A 22,008-nucleotide genomic window follows, 5' to 3' on the forward strand; every position below is an offset into this window, starting at 1 on the left:
CTGACCTATCAGACGAGAGAGCAACTGAAAGCCACTCCCCTTCGTCCTGATTGGCGCAGAGTTGTCACGTGATACAAGATATCTTTCTGGATTTGGCCCCGGTTTGGCGACGTCATCAAACGACTTTCAGCGGTCGGTGGCGCTCGGAGGCTGCTGTCATGTCCGCTCTCAGGGTGACGAGGGTAAGCGGGGATCGGTGGTCTGTGTGACCCTCCGGGGTCTGTATGGCCTCAGTGTGGCGTGATTGGACATTGCGACCTCTCTTTACAAGCTTGTCGCGTAGGACTACAAATCCCATCATGCCTTGCGTCTGTCGTAGGTGCGCATGCGTCTTCATGGTGCCCTTCGCAGTGATCAGTTACACAGAGGCTATGATGTGGCACTACAAGTAGCAGCATGCATAGAAATAACACAGGGGCTGGGAGCTGTGCAGAAAGCTGCACATAGCACAGTGAGGAGTGTCTGCTGGTGTCTCCAGACCTCTGCTGTCAGGGAATGGGCTGATCCTGCACAGAGCGGAGCATTGGAGCTCAGGCCCAGATGGTCTGTAAGCGGCGATACTAAATGGTGATATTTATTTTTGTAAATTCTTTAGTTTTGGACGAGGAAAAGGCCGAGACGATGCAAACTTTTCTTTTTAATATTTATTAAAAATCTCTCCTGTCTGGGCCCCGTTGCAGCGCAGGAGCGCCCCGCACTGACCGCCTGCAGCGGTTCTGAGGTTTGCTGATGGTCGTACGGACCGCAGTGGATTCTGTACGTCGTCCTCTTGGGAGGTTTTCACACTTGATGGATTTTTCCTTTTAGTTTTATGAACCTCAGTCTGCTCTTGTGCTGGTGCAGGCGCCTCTGAAGGTCACAGGTGCGTGCAGGCCTAGGTGCAGTCCCTGTGACCCTCCGCCCCGTGCTCTGTGCACCTGTCATGCATCGCGCTTCTAGAGCAAAGGTTAAATATCACAGCAAAATCCTCTCCACTGCGGGCCCGGATTAGAGATCACGTTACCGCTGCGCACTTCACTACGACGTCGTAGCTTCAGTCTAAGTCCACGAGATGATCACACGCCTTCAGTCTGTTGTTTCTTACCTTTTAAAAAATCTAATTTCTCTGCTGGGGGTTATTGCCTTTTTCTTGCACATTTGTATCTTATACTTTTACATAAGTAAATATGCTCGTCCTTGAGGGCAGCGCCGGTGCCCTTCCTCCCCTCTCATTGCTGCACTTGCTCCCTTGCCTGCCCCTCATCCAGCGCTGCATCCCCCCTGCCCAGCACTTCATATGTGCTTTTGCACCCTTGCCCACCCCCCATCTGGCACTGCACCTTTAGCCCCTGTACGGCGCTGCACTTGACCACCCCTCCCGCTCCCCCTGTCACTCCAGTGGGCGTATCATCAATTGCTCCTGCACCAATATTTAGGCTTCTTTTACACTTGCCGTGTTTTTTGCGTGCCGCATTGCCGTAATTTTCACGATCTGCCACAAAAAAAATCTTCTCGGATTTCTGCAGGCCTTTTGAAGTGATAAACAGGAAGTACATGGGAGCGTCCTATATACACAACTCCCAATGGTGTAACTAGAGGTGCGACGAAAAAACTGCAAGTGAAATTAAGAAAAACCTCATTCTCTAGACATCGCTGACAGAATTATGAAGGTGATTCCTTTAAATCTCTCATGGCTCAAAAAATTATATATGAGAGAAAGAGTTAAAAAAAAAAAAAACGCAGCATGAAAGGTGTAACTATATTTAAATGTGGCACATGTGTTATACTCAAATAGTCCTGCCAAAAAACACGGGGTTCAAAGTCACAATGTGATCCTATAGACTTAAAGGGCTTCCGTGCACAACCACATACTGCAGGCAAAAGGAGAGAAAAAACAGCCAGGTATGATAGTAAAGTTATACCTTGTAGTCCTTTTGTGCTGAAAATTCCCAGTGAGTATTCACCAACCCCAACAGCGCCGTTTCGCAAAAAGTGCTTCTTCTATGGGGGTGTAAATAACATAGCTACGGGAGTGCTTTCTATACCGAGTCTTCGTGGTAATGTCATAGAATCGTAGAGTTGGAAGGGACCTCCTGGGCCATCTGGTCCAACCCCCTGCTCAAAGCAGGATTCGCTAAATCATCCCAGTCAGATGTCTGTCCAGCCTCTGTTTGAAGACTTCCATTGAAGGAGAACTCACCACTTCTCGTGGCAGCCTGTTCCACTCATTGATCACTCTGTCAAAAAGTTTTTTCTAATATCTAATCTGTGTCTCCTCCCATTCAGTTTCATCCCATTGCTTCTAGTCTTTCCTTGTGCAAATGAGAATAAAGTTGATCCTTCTACAATGTGACAGCCCTTTAGATATTTGTAGACAGCTATTAAGTCTCCTCTCAGTCTTCTCTTTTGCAAACTAAACATTCCCAAATCCTGCAACCTTTCCTCGTAAGACAGGGTTTGCAGACCGGTCACCATTCTGGTCGCTCTTTTCTGAACTTGCTCCAGTTTGTTGATGTGTTTTTTAAAATGTGGTGCCCAAAACTGGACACAATATTCCAGATGAGGTCTGACCAAAGAGGAGTAGAGGGAAATAATGACTTCACGTGATCTAGACTGTATGCTTCTGTTAATACATCCTAGAATTGCATTTGCCTTTTTTGCTGCTGCATCACACTGTTGACTCATATTCAGTCTGTGATCTATTAGTATACCCAAGTCTTATTCACATGTGCTGTTGCTTAGCCCTATTCCTCCCATTCTGTATATGCTTTTTTTCATTTTTATTGCCCAGATGTAGTACTTTGCATTTCTCCCTGTTAAAAACCATTCTGTTAGTTGCTGCCCACTGCTCCAGTTTATTTATATCTTTTTGAATCCTCTCTCTCTCTTCTCTAGTATTAGCTATCCCTCCTAGCTTTGTGTCATCAGCAAATTTAATCAGTTTACCCTCAATTCCTTCATCTAAATCGTTGATAAAGATGTTGAACAATACAGGGCCCAGGACAGAGCCCTGTGGTACCCCACTTGAGATCATTTGTCATCACCGGGACGCTTGTTGACGCTTCACCGCTACTCCGGTCTACCCAGATGTGAAAAGAGGAACTTCCCGTACCCGCGCTGGAACGCATGGGAACCTAGTGCGCAGGACCGGAAGTCAGGGTGACCTCAGTGCAGGGAAGCGTACCGCCCAGTGATGAAGTGTACCGGAGGACAAGAAAATATCGCCACTGTGCTAGTGTGAAAATCTAGTGACATGTTAAAGTGTGAAGTGAATATAAGTATGTATGAAAGTATATATAAATTTACAAATTAAGTGTAAATGAAGAATATATACATATTGTGCAAATAGTGGTGTATGAGAAGTATATATACTAGCTGAAGAGCCCGGCGCTGCCCGGGCACAGTAACCAACTGTGGTTAGTTATAACAAATTATAATTATCCTCCATCCCATAGTCCCGTGCCCATATACCCATCATACATGTCCACTGCCCATATACCCATTATGACATCATCATCACCATGGCAACCGTTATGACATAACCGTCACCATTACAGCCTATTAAGACATTAGCGTCGCCATGGCAACCATTATGACCTCATAATGAGGGGCGGGGCTTGATACACACACACACATACACACACACACACACACACACACACTTTTTCCCCATTATGTAGATAGGGGCAAAATTGTTTGGTGAATTGGAACGCGCGGGGTTAAAATTTTGCCTCACAACATAGCCTATGACGCTCTTGGGGTCCAGACGTGTGACTGTGCCAAATTTTGTGGCTGTAGCTGCAACGGTGCGGATGCCAATCCCGGACACACACACATACACTTGAGCTTTATATATTAGATATATATTAGTGTAAACTCTCCTCATGGAGTGAATGTGAGTATACATGATGAGCATATACAAAAATATACAAATATGTAAGCACACATGAAGGGGAGAACATAGTGGAAATGAAGGAGTATAATATAATTAATAAAAGATAATGAATAAAAAATTATAAATAGTGAAAATAAAAAAGGCATAATTAGATATATGTGCGACATGGATTAGCACAACCAATGATCAAATATAATAATATTAATAATCATATGATACAATAAATTTGTGTCATAATAAGTCCATATATATCTATATCTCAAGTGTTGAAAAAATTCTTCTTTGTTCTCCAAAGGGATGTGAAGCAGCAAAAAAGGCAAATGCAATTCTAGGATGTATTAACAGAAGCATACAGTCTAGATCACGTGAAGTAATTATTGCCCTCTACTCCTCTTTGGTCAGACCTCATCTGGAATATTGTGTCCAGTTTTGGGCACCACATTTTAAAAAAGACATCAACAAACTGGAGCAAGTTCAGAAAAGAGCGACCAGAATGGTGACCGGTCTGCAAACCCTGTCTTATGAGGAAAGGTTGCAGGATTTGGGAATGTTTAGTTTGCAAAAGAGAAGACTGAGAGGAGACTTAATAGCTGTCTACAAATATCTAAAGGGTGTCACATTGTAGAAGGATCAACTTTATTCTCATTTGCACAAGGAAAGACTAGAAGCAATGGGATGAAACTGAATGGGAGGAGACACAGATTAGATATTAGAAAAAACTTTTTGACAGAGTGATCAATGAGTGGAACAGGCTGCCACGAGAAGTGGTGAGTTCTCCTTCAATGGAAGTCTTCAAACAGAGGCTGGACAGACATCTGACTGGGATGATTTAGCGAATCCTGCTTTGAGCAGGGGGTTGGACCAGATGGCCCAGGAGGTCCCTTCCAACTCTACGATTCTATGAAATACGATCTTCATGGTGTACCGCAAAATCAACACACTGGGCAAACTTCCGTTGTTCCTGCGGCCCCATTGATTTCAATGGGGGGGCCGTGTCCGTAAGCCATGAAAAATATCGAGTAGGCTTGATACTTTTCACGGCTGTAAATACGGTCCTCACAACGTACTGCGCTCCGACAAATTCTTACGGTCCATTTTTGCTGCCCCATAGGATTCTATTGGGGCCACAAAAACACGGCAAGTGTAAAAGAAGCCTTACTGTGAAATGTTAGAGGTTTTTCCAACTGGCAAGTTTTATTTATTTATTTTACTCACTTAGGGTATGTGCACACGTTGCGGATTTGGCTGCGGATCCGCAGCAGTTTTCCATGCGGTGTACAGTACCATGTGAACCTATGGAAAACCAAATCCACTGTGCACATGCTGCGGAAAATTCCGTGCAGATTTGCTGCGGTTTATTTTCCGCAGCATGTCAATTCTTTGTGAAATCCGCAGTGTTTTTACACCCCTTCCATTATAGGAATCCGCAGGTGTAAAAACGCAGGCGAAATCCGCAGTAAATCTGCACTAAATCCGTAGGTAAAACGCAGGTCATTTTACTCTGCGGATTTAGCCAATCTGCGCGGAAAAATCTGCAATGTGTGCACATACCCTTATATAGCACTATTAACTGAATTGAAAATGAAAAAGGCATATACAGAATGGGAGGAATAGGGCTAAGCAACAGCACATGTGAAAAAGGCTGTCACGAGAGGTGGTGCGTTCTCCTTCAATGGAAGTCTTCAAACGGGCTGGACAGACATCTGTCTGGGATGATTTAGCGAATCCTGCTTTGAGTAGTGGGTTGGACCAGATGACCCAGGAGGTCCCTTCCAACTCTACGATTCTATGATAATTCCACAGCACTTTACAGACAAGATCCCTTAGAGTTATTTAAAGTGCACCTGCCACTTACATAAAGATGTTGTGGGCGAAATCCATATTCATGAGTCGGCATCCTGACAAGTCTTCAGATGAGCCCACACACCCGCCCTGGGATTTGCAGGTCACATCCGCACATTTCCCGGCTGCAAATTGCTGTAGATTCTTGTAAGATGTGATTAAGTTAATGTTATCTTGTAACAGATGAGTGAAGGATGCAGAATCCACGTCCTGAGACCCCGCTACATACCGGGGACGTCATCTGTCACCATATGTAATAACGACCTGCAAATCCCAGGACCCAGACACCTAGAATAATAATCCCAATAATCCGGCGTCTCTTAGGGTATGTGCGCATGTTCAGGATTTGACGCAGGTGAAATCTGCACTAAATCTGCTTCTGAGGTCACTGGCAGGTCACCTGCGGTTGTGTTTTTCCGCTTTCGTTTTTGATGTGTGTTTTTTTTTTTTTTGTTTTTTTTTTTTTTTTTGTCACTTGAAATAAAGTTAATTGAAATTTGACTTCTGGGAAGGAAAAAAAAGTGATTTCCTGTTTGCAGATCAGTAAACGCTGCAGGTTGGACGCTGTGTACTTCTGCAGTGTCTAACCCGCAGCGTCCAGCTGTCACAGCATATTGGATGGGATTTCAAGAAATCCCATGCCCACTGTGCGTGCACCAATGCCCACGGCTTCCCTGCGGAGACGGACTTGCTGCGCGTCTTTCCAGACTGCAACATGTCAATTTATGTAGTGGAGACGCTCCTTCTCCGCTGCGTAAATTACCCATAGACTTTCATTAGATGCGGTTAAACTTCATTATATTTCTAGTCACATGCCTACTAAGTGCGAGAAGCAGTTCACTACACTGTGTACTAATTTAAGTAATGGTGAATCTTGTGACACAGTCAGAAGTACATGACACAGGAAGAGGAGGAAAGCACAGAGAGGTCCCCTCCTTTTTTTAATAAATTAAAAAAATAGTGTGGGGTCCCCATATATTTGTTAGCCAGCCAGAGTAAAGCAGACAGCTGGGGATGGTAGCTCAGGCTGGTAAGGATCCAAAATCCATGAACCTTACCAGCCTGATAATACCAGGCCACAAGCAGTCTGCTTACCTTGGATCGTTAGCAAAAATAGTGAGATGCCTTCCAAAAAAAATAGCGTGGAGTCCCTATATTTTTGTTAGCCAGCCAAGGAAAAAGCAGACAGCTGCGGCCTGGTATTCTCAGGGTGGTGAGGCCCATGGATTTTGGCCCTCACCAGCCTAAAAATAGCAGCCCACAGCTGCCCCACAAGAGGCGTCTATAAGACACCTATCCATTACTAATCCTATAGTTACATGGTAAAAAACACACAGACACCCAGAATAAAGTATTTGAAATAATGACAGACTCCTTTAACAGATCTTAATTAAACCATATTTACGGCATTGCCTATTCCACCGTCGCCCATGTCTCCTAGAATAGAATTAAAATAAAAAAGCAACAATATCCTTGACCTGTCCGCCGAGAACATATACATACTGCATTATGCCACCATTCAAAAAAAAAAAGGGATTAAAAACACGTGACATGCACATATGAACAAGTCGCTAGGACTCTGTTCATACCACCCACTGACTCAAACACAAACAGAGAGCACAGAATGACAATTGTGCAGAAATATCCTGCAGTAAAACATATACCAGTAGTGAGCAAGTGCTGATAAAAAGATAGCAAATACAGGGTATTTAGTCGATACATTTTTTTTTTGCAAAAAAAGTTATACCAAGCTGCTCCACCGTGTCAATGTAACCCCTATTGAAGCAGTCCCTATCTAATGTATTTAAAACCTGAACATGTTAACAGTGTCTAAATGAACAGGATGAAGACAGGCGCTTCCTGGTATGGGCACGTGGTGTAAGCCAGCTCTTTATGTGCATGTCACACAAGAGAGGGGTGAGGTCTCTCAAATCATGCATAGGCACGGGAAAAACTGGATTAAAAACACATGTGACATGCACATATGAACAAGTCAAGTCGGTAGGACACTGTTCATACCACCCACTGACTCAAACACAAACAGAGAGCACAACAAGTGCCCATACCAGGAAGCGCCTGTCTTCATCCTGTTCATTTAGACACTGTTAACATGTTCAGGTTTTAAATACATGAGATAGGGACTGCTTCAATAGGGGTTACCTTGACGCGGTGGAGCAGCTTGGTATACATTTTTTTTTTGCAAAAAAAGTATCGACTAAATACCCTGTATGTGTTGTTATCTTTTTATCAGCACTTGCTGACTACTGGTATATGTTTTGCTGCAGGATATTTCTGCACAATTGTCATTCTGTGCTCTCTGTTTGTGATTTTGCAACCATTCAGCCTGACATGCAGAACACATCGGAGCTTGAAGCTGTTGACCGGAGATAACCCTGTCCCCGGCAGTTACGTGCACTGCAATTCTCATGATCAGCTGATCGCGAAAACTGCAGTGTACGTGTACTTCCGGCTAAAACAAGGTACACAATTATTTAAATTGGTACACATGCGTAGTGAGCTGCGTTCCTGCACTTAATACAAATGTGACTAGGAAGATAATGCAGTTTTATAGAATCTATCGAAAGTCTATGGGTAATTTACGCAGCGGAGTCGCTCTGGAAAGATGCACCGCATGCCTGTCTCCGCAGGTGAGCCGGAGGCGTCGGTGCACGCATAGTGGGCATGGGATTTCATGAAATCCCATCCACTAAGCTGTAACATCTGGCCGCTGCTGGTTGTGCACTGCGAATGCACACAGCGTCCAACCGGCAGCGTTTACTGACCGTGGGAACATACCCTTAAACAATCAGGGCTTTGACCCGTTGGGCACAGACGCGGCATCGGTGTACCAGTGAATTTGTGTAGTTTTTCGTTTTGCAGTGCACGGGATCGTTGATGTCTGTGGCACCCAATAGGACCCCTTTATCGAGCAGTTTTAAAGCTGCAGCCTCTACGTGTCTCAGCGTTCTAAAGCTAAATTCGCACCTTGCGTTATTGGTGTTTTTTTTTTTTTTTTTTTTTTTTTTTTGCAGCAAAATCCGCACTTGTCACTTTACATTGTAAATGGTGACATCTGCTCTGAATAAAACAGAGAATTGACGCTGCAGATTTTTAAGCTCCGACTGCAGGTCAATATCCGCAAGGATGTTTTCTTAGCCATGTGTAGATGAGATTTGTTGAATTTTTCCTTTAGTTATCTGCATGCAGATCCGAGGGAATCTAAAAGTAGAAACAAGTCCTTACTTTCAATTCCGTTAGTTCTAAAAAGTTTGAGGATCTGCAGCAAAATCTGCAATATTATATTAGTTGTGAGTGGTTTTGTCGCCGTGGGCAAATCCTTGCAAAATTGGCTACAAAGAAATGGTCCTTATGCAGATTTTAAGATCAAAACAAATTGCATGAAATTTTGCAGCATTTGGATGAGCTGTAAAAACTCGCCCAACTTGCCTTTAGGAGTACGAGCCAAATTTTCAGCTCCAAATCTGCATCAAATTTGAACACAGGGCCAGGATATAATCCATGTAGAAGTAAAAATGGAAGCTCCACATCCAGGGAAATCAAAGGGACAAATGCACCTACAGCAGAAAAGGTCCACGAAATATTCCCTGACCAGATATCCAGCATGGAGGCTGCGATGATCGTACTGCTCAGAAGACAATGACTACTCAGAAGAGTAGTGCTGAAGAGTAGTGCTGACGTATTGTATGCGTGCTGTGTCGGGCAGGCACCATATCCATCGGCCATCTCCGTTTCTCGCTTTCTCACGGGAAACAGACACATCCACCCAAAATAAAATATTGACGCTATAGCCTATAAATTAAAATACAGGCAGGTGCAAAACAGAAGCCTATGTAAAATATCATGTACATTACATGTAGATTTATAGAACCAGCAGAATCCTTCTTTTCATTTAGACCCTAAGGACCAAGTGGATTTCGTCCTGTCCATGGCGGTGGCTGTGACGGGACCAACTTTTTAATTTCTGACCAATGTCACTTTATGCGGTGACAACTCTGGAAGGCTTCAACGAATCCCAGTGATTTTGAGATTGCTTTTTTTTTTCGTGGCGCATTATAATTTATGATAATGGTAAATTTAGGTTGATATTTTTTATAAATAAACACAAAACAGATCAGAAACTTGACAAAAATGTAAAAAGAATTGCAATTTCCAAACATTGAATGATTACCCCTTTAATCCAGATAATCGTACCGCACAAAAACATTAATAAATAACATTTTCCACAGGTCTGCCTTACGTCAGCATCATTTTTAAAACACTAATTTTATTTTGTTAGCCTTTTAGGAGGTTTAAAAATGTAGAAGTAATTTTTCATTTTTTTTTCAAGGAAATTTACAAAATTTATTTTTTTTGAGGGACCTATCCAGGTTTGAAGTGACTTTGGGGGGTGCTGTATATTGGTAACCCCCCCCCCCCCTCCAAAAGTGATACCATTTCAAAAACGGCACCCCGTGACATATGAAAACTTCTGTCAGTTTATTAACCCTTCAGGTGATTTTCAGGAATTAATGCAAAGTGGTATAGCGGGAACGGAAAACTGTATTTTTACCACCTAACTGTCGCTAACTTCTGAACTGACCGCTATAGCCGGGAGATTCGGAGGCCGCTATTTCTCCATGAACTGCTATGGCAAACATCAGGACCACACAATCATGATCTCGGTGTGACAATTAGATTAAAGCGGAAGCCTCCCACAATCTATTAACCATTTATATGCTGTAGTCACTTGACAGCAGCAACTAAGGGGTTGAACAGATATGGACGGTGCCAGCACTGATCGTGGCTGATGCAGCAAGTTGTCAGCTATAGTGGACAGCCGACAGCTGCTGGATTGTCGCCTGTGTGGGGAGGATATTCTCTTATATCTCAGGTCAGTAAAAAGACGTCTTGGCGGTTATTAAGGGGTTAATCTCTGGTACACACTGTAGCGTCACCTGCTGCAGACTCGCAGCTCGGCTCGTTTTGCTCCGCAGATTGTTTTTCGGCAGTGTGTGGATGTGATGGTGTTTTCTGCTTTGCAGCTAATATAAAAGGCTGTAGATTTTCTACCTGCAATTCTGGCTAGAACCTCCGGGGTTTCTCCTCCCTGTGTGAACGTTACTGCGCATCACTGGGGAACAATGCTGTCTGTGTGATCGGTGCCCAATGCTGCCTGTGTGAACGGTGCCCAATGCTGCCTGTGTGAACGGTGCCCAATGCTGCCTGTGTGAACGGTGCCCAATGCTGCCTGTGTGAACGGTGCCCAATGCTGCCTGTGTGAACGGTGCCCAATGCTGGTGTTTTAGTCTAGATACAATTGTAGCAAAACGTCAGCTGACTCGAAGTTGTTTCTAGTCTCTGAGAGCAAAAGGAGATCTTGATTGTGACAAAACTTTAAAAGATAAAATGTGAGCGAAAGAAGCCGAACTTCTCACTCTTCCATTTCAGGTGCTGCAGCGCATGGCTCAGAGCGGCTGGAGGGCACAGTCCACGGCTCCTAAGGCGGCCACCACCGCGTCGTCATCCTCCCACCCGGGCTTCAGCTTTGGTATGTGTCAGAGGCCTCCTGTGTCACGACAAGTATTGGGTCAGACTTGGCTTGATAAGATGAGGATGCGCTTCATGTCATCGCTGCGGCACAGATTTTATCATTCTATGGCATTGATGGGGCAAGAGGTTGTGCCCCAAGGGGCAGTGGTGTAGCCCTGGAATATGCTCCGGGCCCATGACTTGGCTCCATATAGTGCACGGTCTGCGACGGTGCAGGGGACGCTTTAGCTTTTTCTTAATTGTACTTGTAGAGGTTCTGGACTCCTGGGTTCTTTATAGTTGGACTTTTTTCTGTGCATTCGATATTCTAAATCCTCTCTCTGTGACGTATAATGCGTGTCTACTACTGATGTGATGTAATGTGACCGTTCACCCCGTGTATGTCCTCTGTTTGTACAGAGCTCAGCGAGCAGCAGAGAGAGTTTCAGGCCACCGCTCGCAAATTTGCCAGAGAAGAGATCATTCCCGTAGCCAGCCATTATGACAAGACCGGGGAGGTGAGCGGAGCGGCGGCCATCGCCTTCTGAATGTGCAATGTAATGAAAGAGTTAATAACAAATCTCTTCTGCACTTCTTAGTATCCGGTTCCTATCATTAAGAGAGCCTGGGAGCTGGGGCTGATGAACGGGCACATCCCAGAAAGCTGCGGTAAGGTTACTCCTCTCGTCCTGGGTACCACAATGTAATGGGACAGAAGGAGGTAATTGGGGATGGGGCTGATCCCATGCCGCTCTGCCCTACTGAGCTGTTCATAGTGACTTGTGCATTTCTCATACAATTTATGGAGCAACTTTTCTTAGAACTGTGTTGTCGTTCCTCTGTTATTCCTCCTGGAAATCTCAATGGACATTTGGGTGACACTATTTTCTACCTCCACATTGTAACAGGAACTTATCAGCGCTGCTGGTACCAGGGGGAGCCCCGGGCATGTCCCCTGCTTAGTGTGTGATACCGTCAGGGTCCTCTGCGCTGCTGTTTACGTATCTGGCGGTACAATCACTGATTTGTCATCTACAGGAGGACTGAACCTCGGCATCTTTGACACGTGTCTGATAACGGAGGAGATCGCTTATGGCTGCACCGGTGTTCAGACCGTCATAGAGGCCAATTCACTGGGGGTGAGTATAGAGACGTATGGGACCTCCAGAGCAAAGGAGCCAAATGTCCTCACAGGAGAGAAGCATAGCCCCCCCCCCCTCATAGTATGTGGGGAATAGTGAGTGCAGCTCTGGGGTATAATACAGGATGTAACTCAGGATCAGTAATGTATGTACACAGTGACTGCACCAGCAGAATAGTGAGTGCAGCTCTGGAGGATAATACAGGATGTAACTCGGGATCAGTAATGTATGTACACAGTGACTGCACCAGCAGAATAGTGAGCGCAGCTCTGGAGTATAATACAGGATGTAACTCAGGATTGGTAATGTATTGTATGTACACAGTGACTGCACCAGCAGAATAGTGAGAGCAGCTCTGGAGTATAATACAGGATGTAACTCAGGATTGGTAATGTAATGTATGTACACAGTGACTGCACCAGCAGAATAGTGTGTGCAGCTCTGGAGTATAATACAGGATGTAACTCAGGATCAGTAATGTATGTACACAGTGACTGCACCAGCAGAATCGTGAGTGCAGCTCTGGAGTATAATACAGGATGTAACTCAGGATCAGTAATGTATGTACACACAATCAAGAGCTAAATTCCTTGCTGTTGCACCTTAATTTATTTTTGCTTTACAGCAAATGCCAGTGATCATTGCTGGGAATGAGGCCCAGCAGAAGAAGTACCTGGGAAGATTGACAGAGGAGCCACTCATGTGTGTAAGTGATGTCTTATATCTTGTGTATTGGTTCTGCTGAAAATGTCCGTGTGTGAGATTTTACAGTGTCGGTCACAAGGTTGGATCGTCTGTTCCTGTAATGGTTTCTTTGTTCTTACTGGAATGTGCACATTGTAGACTCAGACTGAAGGTATCAAAACCAAGAAGGAAGAAACATGTGTGGAGACAAGGCATAAAGAAGAAGCACATGTGAAAGGGACCAGAATATGTGTTACACCTCAGAATCTTCACAGGTCACCCCAACTACTGAGGACGGCTTTACACCCTCTTGGCATTCTGTCTGCCGCTTTATGAGGTCGTCATCGGGTCGCCTTGTCAAGAGGTCATTTGTGAAATCTCCGACCTTCAGAAGGTCTTCTCTTCTGACAGGGTTTTTTCAGAGGCAGAGTTGATGTACAGCTCCCTTGAATGCTGATCCTTGAATATGGCAAGAACCATTCAAGAAAAGAGAAACAGTCCATCATTACTGTAAGACATGAAGGTCATTCAAGTGAGAATATTGCTAGAACCTTGAAGGTATCTTCAAGTGCAGTCATGAAAAACATCAATCGCTATGTTAAAACTGTATCTCATGAGGAACACCACAGGGAAGGAAGTCCAAGAATGATGTCTGCTGAGGAGGATAAGTTCATCAGAGTTACCGACCTCAGAAACTGAATTTTGACCTTAGAGAATTGTCCTGATAAATGATATACAGACAAAAAGTAGCAGACACATCATCTATCCAGAGACTGCGAGCATTGGTCTTTTTGGTGGAACTGCTGCAAAGAAGCCGCTAATGAAGACTGCAGACAAGAAAAGGAGACTTGTATGGACCAGGCAACACAAGGGCCAGACTGTAAGCACTGAGGGGAGGCGTGATTATGGGGGGGCTCTGCTGCTCACACTGTTGATGACTTATTACTGATTCAAGGCACTCAGCATGGCGACCTCACGATTCTGCAGTGACTGCCTCTGGTCTGTGCTTGGTGGGATCATCATCTAAGGATTATTTGACCAATATAGAGAGAAATGGAGGCCTCTACAATCCCCGGCCTCTGTGTTGTGGAGATGTTTGGACATAGAGTGAAGGGATAACAGTCGACAGGAGCTCAGCACCTCCGGGAACTCCCCTAGGACTGCTGGAAGCCTGCAGGTAACTACATGATGAAGCTGCTGAGAGAATGACGAGGGGGTGTAAAGCTGCCATCAGAGTAAGAAGGTAGGCGTCTGAGGAATCGAAGGTGTAACACATTCTGTTTTGTGTCAGATGTGTTTCTTATGTTTTCCTTCTTGTGTGGTTTTGATGTCTTCAGTCATAATCCACAAAATGCAATATACTAAAGGAACAGAAAAGCGCAATAGGGTCTTATCTGAGTTGATATTAAAAGAAATTCACTCACCTATTTGTAGGAGAGATCAAGCACATAGGATTCGTGGTCAGCTACTGCACGTCCAAGGGTCAAATCGAGTGACCACTGATACATCAATTCTTATGGAAATAATTTATGGACTTCCATGTGCTGCTTGACAAAATACAGAATCCTACTTGCGGTGAAAGATTAACTTCTTCCTCAGGGGATGACAAACATGTTTGTCATCCCCTGAGGAAGAAGTTGTTACTTCGAAACGTGTTGGGAATAAATGGTTGATCTTTCACCGTAAGTGGGATTCTGTATTTTGTCAAGCAGCGCATGGAAGTCCATAAATTATTTCCATAAGAATTGATAATCCACAAAATGCACAATCCAAGAACAAGGAAAACCATTGCATGAATAAGGGTGTCCAAACTTTTGACCGCTGCTGTATTTGTACAGTGAAATTCCTTTAATCCAGTCCCAGATGTATTATAACTATATCTTATATGTTTTATGCCATGACCTCTAGGCGTACTGTGTAACTGAGCCCGGCGCCGGCTCTGATGTGGCCGGTCTGAAGACCCGAGCGGAGAAGAAGGGCAATGAGTACATCATTAATGGGCAGAAGATGTGGATCACTAATGGAGGCAAAGCTAACTGGTCAGAGGCGAGATTTCTCTGTATTGATTGTTGTTCTTCTCGGATGGGAACAGTTGCCACTTGGGAGCTGGAAAGCTAGATGTGTAAAGCAGCTAGTGGTGGATTTGATATCTTGGTACTGAATTCTTGTATGCAGAGTGCCGCAGTCAAGATGAGTTTGACACCTTTCTGCATAGACAGCAACCAACATGACAAAGCTCCATTATACTGAGTGTTCTGGAATCTGTTGCTGCCTATTCAGAGCACAGCAGCCAGTGACACTTCTCAGCTGCTGCACTTTGCATAGGCAGGAACTTACACTGCTCCCCGTCTTTCCTCTCACTTGTGGATCTGCTGGAGGAGCTTTACCAAAATTTAAAAAACAAAAATAACAAAAACATAATAGTTTCAACAGGTTTTACATACTTTTTCTAACTCTATTGCTGGTGATTGATTGATGGAGAGAGGTCTGGTGACAAGGATAGGGAGAAGGCTGGTGATATGCCTAGAGTTAGGTTTAGGCTAGGGCAGTAAAATGGTTACATAAAAAAAACTTTTTATTTTAACATTTTTCTTGGGGAACATAAAGCAGAACCTCTTGGCTTGAAGGTACAGGTCCGAATAGGTGGGAGGCACAGCCATTGAATGATGGGTGCTCGCGGCATGTGATTGGGGCCAATTTATATTTTTAGAAATAGGGGTTCTTTGGGATGTGGAGCCTCTGTGGTCCATAGGACAATACCTGTCCATGGAAGTGTCAGAGGGTCCACCTCTACTTCTCACTTTTGGTACCTAGTTGCCCATTTACATGGTGCCACCTTGTGCTCTATTTCCAGTGCAGTGTGACCTGATCACAAGGTTAGTTCTTGGTGCATCCTAATTATCAGATGTTTTTCTTGCCTATTTTATAGGTACTTTGTTTTGGCTCGCACTAATCCTGACCCCAAAGCTCCAACAGGAAAAGCTTTTACTGGGTTTATCGTAGAGGCAGATAGTCCTGGAGTACAAATTGGGAGAAAGGTGAGGACTCTGACAGGTTGCTGTGACTTTTCTCATCTCTGTATTTTCTTGTATCCTCAATGGGGGCAGGTAGTTGTTTGGTGCTTGTTTTTTCTCTCCTCGCCCCTTTGGGTCTGGGTGCTGCACCTCAGTGCATTGCAGCTGTAAAGTATGGAGGATTTATTGGTTCTCTCTGCTACATCTGTTTCCAGGAGCTGAATATGGGGCAGCGCTGCTCGGACACCAGGGGGATTGTATTTGAAGATGTCCGGGTTCCCGCTGAAAACGTCCTTATCGAGGAAGGAGCTGGTTTTAAAATTGCCATGGGGGCATTTGATAAGACCCGTCCACCGGTAAAATGCCCGTTCAGTATGGAGGATCTCCATCCTCTGTGTACCGTGCAGCTTGGATGAAATGTGCTTTGTTGCAGGTGGCAGCGGGTGCCGTCGGATTAGCACAGAGGGCGCTGGATGAAGCCACCAAGTACTCGCTGGAGAGGAAGACCTTTGGAAGAGTTCTTGCCGAGGTAAATGAAGGAGGCCTGATTCTAGCTTAGACACAGCAGAGATATAGATAAGGGGCTGGATTTTGCCATCCTTACATGCACCATCCTTTCCCGTTAATCCAGACCCCACTAGTGCATGTTGCATTTTTTTTTTTTTGTGATTTATTTCTTCTCCTGGTCCGGTTGGAAAATAGCCCATTTACACAAGCACAAAGGTTACTATTAGTCTGTGGCGTCTGAGCGAGCAGGAATGGATGAGATGCAGACGGCGGAGAGTTAGCTCCATACATCTCCACATATCCATTTTTATTCCTTTTTGTCCAGCATCAAGCAGTGTCCTTCTTACTAGCCGAGATGGCCATGAAAGTGGAGCTCGCCCGCATGGCGTATCAGAGGGCAGCTTGGGAGGTGGATTCGGGCAGGAGGAACACATACTACGCCTCCATTGCCAAGGCGTTTGCAGGAGACATCGCCAATCAGGTGGCTTCAGACGCAGTCCAGGTATTTGGAGGAAATGGATTTAATAGCGAATATCCTGTGGAAAAGCTGATGAGAGATGCCAAAATCTACCAGGTAAGAGGAATGGATCTGCACAGACGAATGATGTGAAATCTAACAATCTATGCAGTCTCTGATCTCTGCTGTAATCACTTTATTGCTGCTGTCCATTATCTCGACAATGGCATTTAAGTGGTGCAATCCAATTAGCCCGCCTGTTGTGGCACCCATCAACCCCTACCTGACATGATAACCCTGGGTTTGCCATGGTCCCCCTAACACCACCACTATCTTGATGCTCATGTGAAGATCTGCCTAAAAAATACACTAAAAATCGATCAATGTATTGCACTTATCCTAAAGTGGTTCCAATCGAAACTACAGCTAGTCGCAGACAAACGCAAACCCCAATACGGCTATGTCGTCGGAAATATTAAAAAAAAAAAAAAAAAGCTACGAACCCTCTGAGAAGAGGTGCAGAATAGCAAAAAAAGAAACTCGTCCTAGTAGTGGACAACCCCTTTTTAATATGCTTGGAGTGGGCTGCGGTAGTGCAGGGACGTATGAGGACACAAGGAAGCAGGTAACATCTCAGCCTGGTGGCTGCTGGAGGGCAGAACCGCTGGATGCATGCACAGCCGCATTGTGGGATGCCAATCCCAGGAGAGATGAATGGTGGGACCTGATGGCTGCTGCATTATGAGACTGATGTATGCAATTTGTACAAAATGCACCCGAGGAAATGTTCAAGAAGTTGTCCAGGGATGGAAAAACTTGACTGACTTTCCCCAGAACCAACTCCTCACCTGTCTACAGATTGTTTGGTTTTGCAACTTTGCTCCTTGCAGTGAATAGGGTCAATGTGTAATACCGCACACAACTTGTAGAGAGTTGTGGCGCTGTAAAAATCTAATCCTGAACAACCCCTTTACAAGGGTTGGAAGCACAGTAAGGGCATTTTTATGTTTCGTAGGTTGTATGGGAGCTGTATCACAGCCGTGTGCACACGTCCTGTAGTGGCACCAGACAGCATGGCGATTCTACCGTACCCCATATGGATGTGATATTTTGGCTCTTTGTATTCCAGATCTATGAAGGAACCGCCCAGATCCAGAGGCTCATCATCGCCCGGGAACATTTTGGCAAATACAAGGAATAAACAATCTGCTCCCTCCACTCTGGACAGTTCTTCACCCCCGGCCTTAGTAATAATCTTGGTTTCTGCACACTGCAGGAGTTTCTATCACTTTGTACTTTCAGACTGGCTGCAGACCATTCTTGATTGTATCTGTAGGTTTTATAATGTTATGCACATTGAGAAGATGTAGCCTCTTAATGTCATAACATCAGAAATGCACATGAAAATGCAAATATTTATCCATGCAAAAATTGTAAAAATAAAAGTCTCTAAAAACTGATATTCAAGATTTTTTTTTTTTCATTTGGAGGAAAAAAGTTTAACCCCCCCCCTCCTTGTTCTATAGAAAAATACATGTGAACTTCTTGTAATAATGCAGATTACATTTGCCTGGACCAGCTGCTGGCAAAAGGTGTCCTGTAAAGAATCGAAGGCCTCAAATTATTTCATCCCCTGTATGTAAGAAATCTGTGAGCTGCGCCAAAGGGACTTTATCTCCATAGACCCCATTCATCGTGATGGTCGGAGATCGCTGACTCTACCAATGTGGCCTCATCGTTTGCGTCTTTAATGTATCACAGCTTATTTTGGTGAATTTCTCCTTTAAGCATTGTGTTCAGAGCAGTTAACAAATATAAGAAGTGTCATTACTTTATTCTGCAGTAAAGTACAACCCCCAGTGTCCTCTGCACCCTCATACCGGTAGTAAGCAGAGTGTAGTGATAATTATGTCTGCGGGTCTCCCCTGTAGTCACTACTGAAGACAGACATCACATAAGAGGGGACTCTGGGCTTCTCTTATGATAAGTGCATTTTTTAATAAAGAAGGAAATAAGAGCCAACGACAGACACATTTATAAAAGATAATCCCATCGTTAGAAGTAGGTGATAACACGCTGATCAGTGGGGTCTGACCACAGGGACACCTAAGAGTGTGTGCACAGGATCAATATTTGCTGCAGAAAATCTGTTGAAAATACTGGAAACATAGGTATAGGCTTTTTTGTGGGTTCCCTCCCATTCATTTGAATAGGTGAAAAACACTGTAAAAATGCAGAAAGAATTAACTTTATGCAGATATGAAAACTGCTTCAAATCTGCCAGCAAAACATAACCAATGTGTACAGGAGACTTCAGGAGTATCATTAACTTTGCTGGTACAGTAAAGTGCTGCATTATTATTATTATTATTATTATTTATTTATTTTTATTTTTTTTGCGGCAGGAACGCAACATGTGAACTTATCCTACCAGTCCACAAAATGAGGTTCTGAAGTGCCCTGTCTGAATGGAGTGGAGGTCAGACATGCCCACAACTGCTCCATTCATTCTCTATGGGGCTGCTAAAATACCACAAGTGCTGTACTCTGCCACCTCTTACCATCCCATAGAGAATGAGTGAATGAAGTGGTGAGCAAGTCCGGCCATGGCTCCATTTAGTCTGCTTACATGTGGATTTTTGTGGTCCTAGTTTGGACCCCCTCAAATCAGCAAATCGTCAGCTATGGATAGGTGATAACTTTTAGAGATAGGAAAAACTCTTCATTGAACCCTGATGTCCAAATGATTTAAAAAAAAAAAAAAAAGCATCAAATCTACTGCGGCCCCTGTAATTTCTGCTGTGAATTTTCAGTATGACACGTCCTGGATCAGCTCATGGATATAGCACCATCTAATGAAGTAAATCCATTCTGTGCAGCTACTCAGTACAGTTTCTGCAGCGAGAATGTCAGTGTCACGACTCTGTTGTTGGATGACCAGGGGCTAGTTCCCTGTCCCTAACCCTACGGGAACCCTAGCTCGCCCTGTTTCCCAGATTACTTCTGATGGTGAAGAGTCCAGGGCCACGTATCTTGCCTTAGCACCTGAATCCACCCTCAGTCTGTACTCTTCCCCCACCAGGGAAGAGCGAGGTAGTAGTGTACCCTAATACACCAACCAGACCAATTCGAACAGGGATATGGGAAAATGGCAATCATAAAAATATACACACCATAAACAATAGAGGTATGCATCAGGGAATGGAGGATGGGGTAATACCAAACTACAAGAAGACGGAATTATCACACACTCAAAACCAAGCAACAGTCACAGACAAATCCACCAAACGCCTTCTTCAATAACAACCAACAACCACCTCTAGCCAGGCAGCATAAGCTATTCTCTGATAATGAGTGCTAGCGAGGGCCCAGATTATAGAGGCGATGGAGTGGCTAACAGTGAACAGCTGAAAGCCTTAATGCAGGAAAGCCTCCAGAAGCTCTCAACTGAGACGATTAACCTCTGCACTGCTAAAAGAAACTTGCACCGTTTAATATAAAGGTTAAATGCTTCTAAACAGTGCAGGAGCGGTCTTCTCAGTCATGTGATAGTCAGATCTTTTCTTAAATTCCTGAATGTGGTTTCAAACACTTGCTAGTAGTAAATGGAGCCGGATCACTATAGCATGGATTCCTATTGACACAGATGGAAAGGCCAGCGAACTGACTGGAGAGACTCTAGATCCCTGACCACAACTATGAGACCTGTAGACACAGGCTACTGCTCTGGCACATTGCAAAGGACCAATAGGTCATGTTCACGGGCAACGAGAGGAAAAAATTGACCTCTCTTGGAGTCGGAGAGTGACAATGTGGGTGGAAAGTGATTATTGCACCATAAACCTACAGGAAAAAAAAGAGGACGGTGGCTGATTGCTGTTTGTTTTCTCATCCCGGCTGTCATTATGGAGGCTCGGTCACTGTGGCTGTCATTATGAAGGCTCAGTCACTGTGGGGAGCAACCTGGTCATTATGGAGCCTCAATCACTGAAAGAGGCACTCTGGCTGTCATTATGGAGGCTCGGGCACTGTGGGGGCACCCTGGCTGTCATTAATGAGGCTCAGTCACTGTGGGGGCTCCCTGGCTGTCATTAATGAGGCTCAGTCACTGTGGGGGCTCCCTGGCTGTCATTAATGAGGCTCGGTCACTGTGGGGGCTCCCTGGCTGTCATTAATGAGGCTCGGTCACTGTGGGGGCTCCCTGGCTGTCATTAATGAGGCGCGGTCACTGTGGGGGCTCCCTGGCTGTCATTAATGAGGCTCGGTCACTGTGGGGGCTCCCTGGCTGTCATTATGGAGGCTCGGTCACTGTGGGGGCAGCCCGGCTGTCATTATGGAGGCTCGGTCACTGTGGGGGCAGCCCGGCTGTCATTATGGAGGCTCGGTCACTGTGGGGGCACCGTGGCTGTCATTATGGAGGCTCTGTTACTGTGGGGGCACCCCGGCTGTCATTATGGAGGCTCAGTCACTGTTGGGGCACCGTGGCTATCATTATTGAGGCTCAGTCACTGTGGGGGCATCCCGGCTATCATTATGGAGGCTCAGTCACTGTAGGGGCACCGTGGCTATCATTATGGAGGCTCAGTCACTGTAGGGGCACCGTGGCTATCATTATTGAGGCTCAGTCACTGTGGGGGCATCCCGGCTGTGATTATTGAGGTTCAGTCACTGTGGGGGCACCTTGGCTATCATTGTGGAGGCTCAGTCACTGTGGGGGCACCCCGGCTGTCATTATGGAGGCTCGATCACTGTTGGGGCCAGCCCTGCTGTCATTATTGAGGCTCAGTCACTGTGGGGGCACCTCGGCTGTCATTATGGAGGCTCAGTCACTGTGGGGGCATCCCGGCTGTGATTATTGAGGTTCAGTCACTGTGGGGGCACCTTGGCTGTCATTGTAGAGGCTCAGTCACTGTGGGGGCACCCCGGCTGTCATTATGGAGGCTCGATCACTGTGGGGGC

The 22,008-nt window shown here is 45.0% G+C and overlaps 1 protein-coding gene across 3 annotated transcripts; it reads left to right on the forward strand.

The window, feature by feature from the left end:
• The first annotated feature begins 125 nt into the window (after positions 1-125).
• On the forward strand, positions 126-18,509 carry ACADM (acyl-CoA dehydrogenase medium chain). 3 transcript variants are annotated; one of them, XM_073544812.1, is made up of 12 exons: positions 126-182; positions 11,165-11,264; positions 11,666-11,763; positions 11,845-11,914; positions 12,284-12,384; positions 13,013-13,093; positions 14,980-15,110; positions 16,001-16,109; positions 16,301-16,441; positions 16,519-16,614; positions 16,918-17,166; positions 18,179-18,509. In XM_073544812.1, exons 1-12 carry the CDS (start codon positions 159-161, stop codon positions 18,248-18,250), a joined length of 1,272 nt encoding a protein of 423 aa, XP_073400913.1. In that variant the 5' UTR covers positions 126-158; the 3' UTR covers positions 18,251-18,509. The 3 variants fall into 3 exon arrangements, with proteins under 3 accessions (XP_073400913.1, XP_073400911.1, XP_073400912.1); XM_073544810.1 differs by lacking the exon at positions 126-182 and adding an exon at positions 311-547; XM_073544811.1 differs by lacking the exon at positions 126-182 and adding an exon at positions 459-567.
• The last annotated feature ends 3,499 nt before the right edge of the window (positions 18,510-22,008 follow it).

Source organism: Dendrobates tinctorius, unplaced genomic scaffold, assembly GCF_039654945.1.
Source record: "Dendrobates tinctorius isolate UK_male_01 unplaced genomic scaffold, ASM3965494v1 ptg000138l, whole genome shotgun sequence".
Classification (NCBI taxonomy): domain Eukaryota; kingdom Metazoa; phylum Chordata; class Amphibia; order Anura; family Dendrobatidae; genus Dendrobates; species Dendrobates tinctorius.

Bases quoted from the DNA above. Each gene is read 5' to 3' on its own strand.
- ACADM (XM_073544810.1), top strand. From the start codon at position 326: ATGCGTCTTCATGGTGCCCTTCGCAGTGATCAGTTACACAGAGGCTAT. The intron at 12,385-13,012 runs GTGAGTATAGAG...TTTGCTTTACAG, and splicing joins TAGAGGCCAATTCACTGGGG to CAAATGCCAGTGATCATTGC. The intron at 16,110-16,300 runs GTGAGGACTCTG...ATCTGTTTCCAG, and splicing joins GAGTACAAATTGGGAGAAAG to GAGCTGAATATGGGGCAGCG.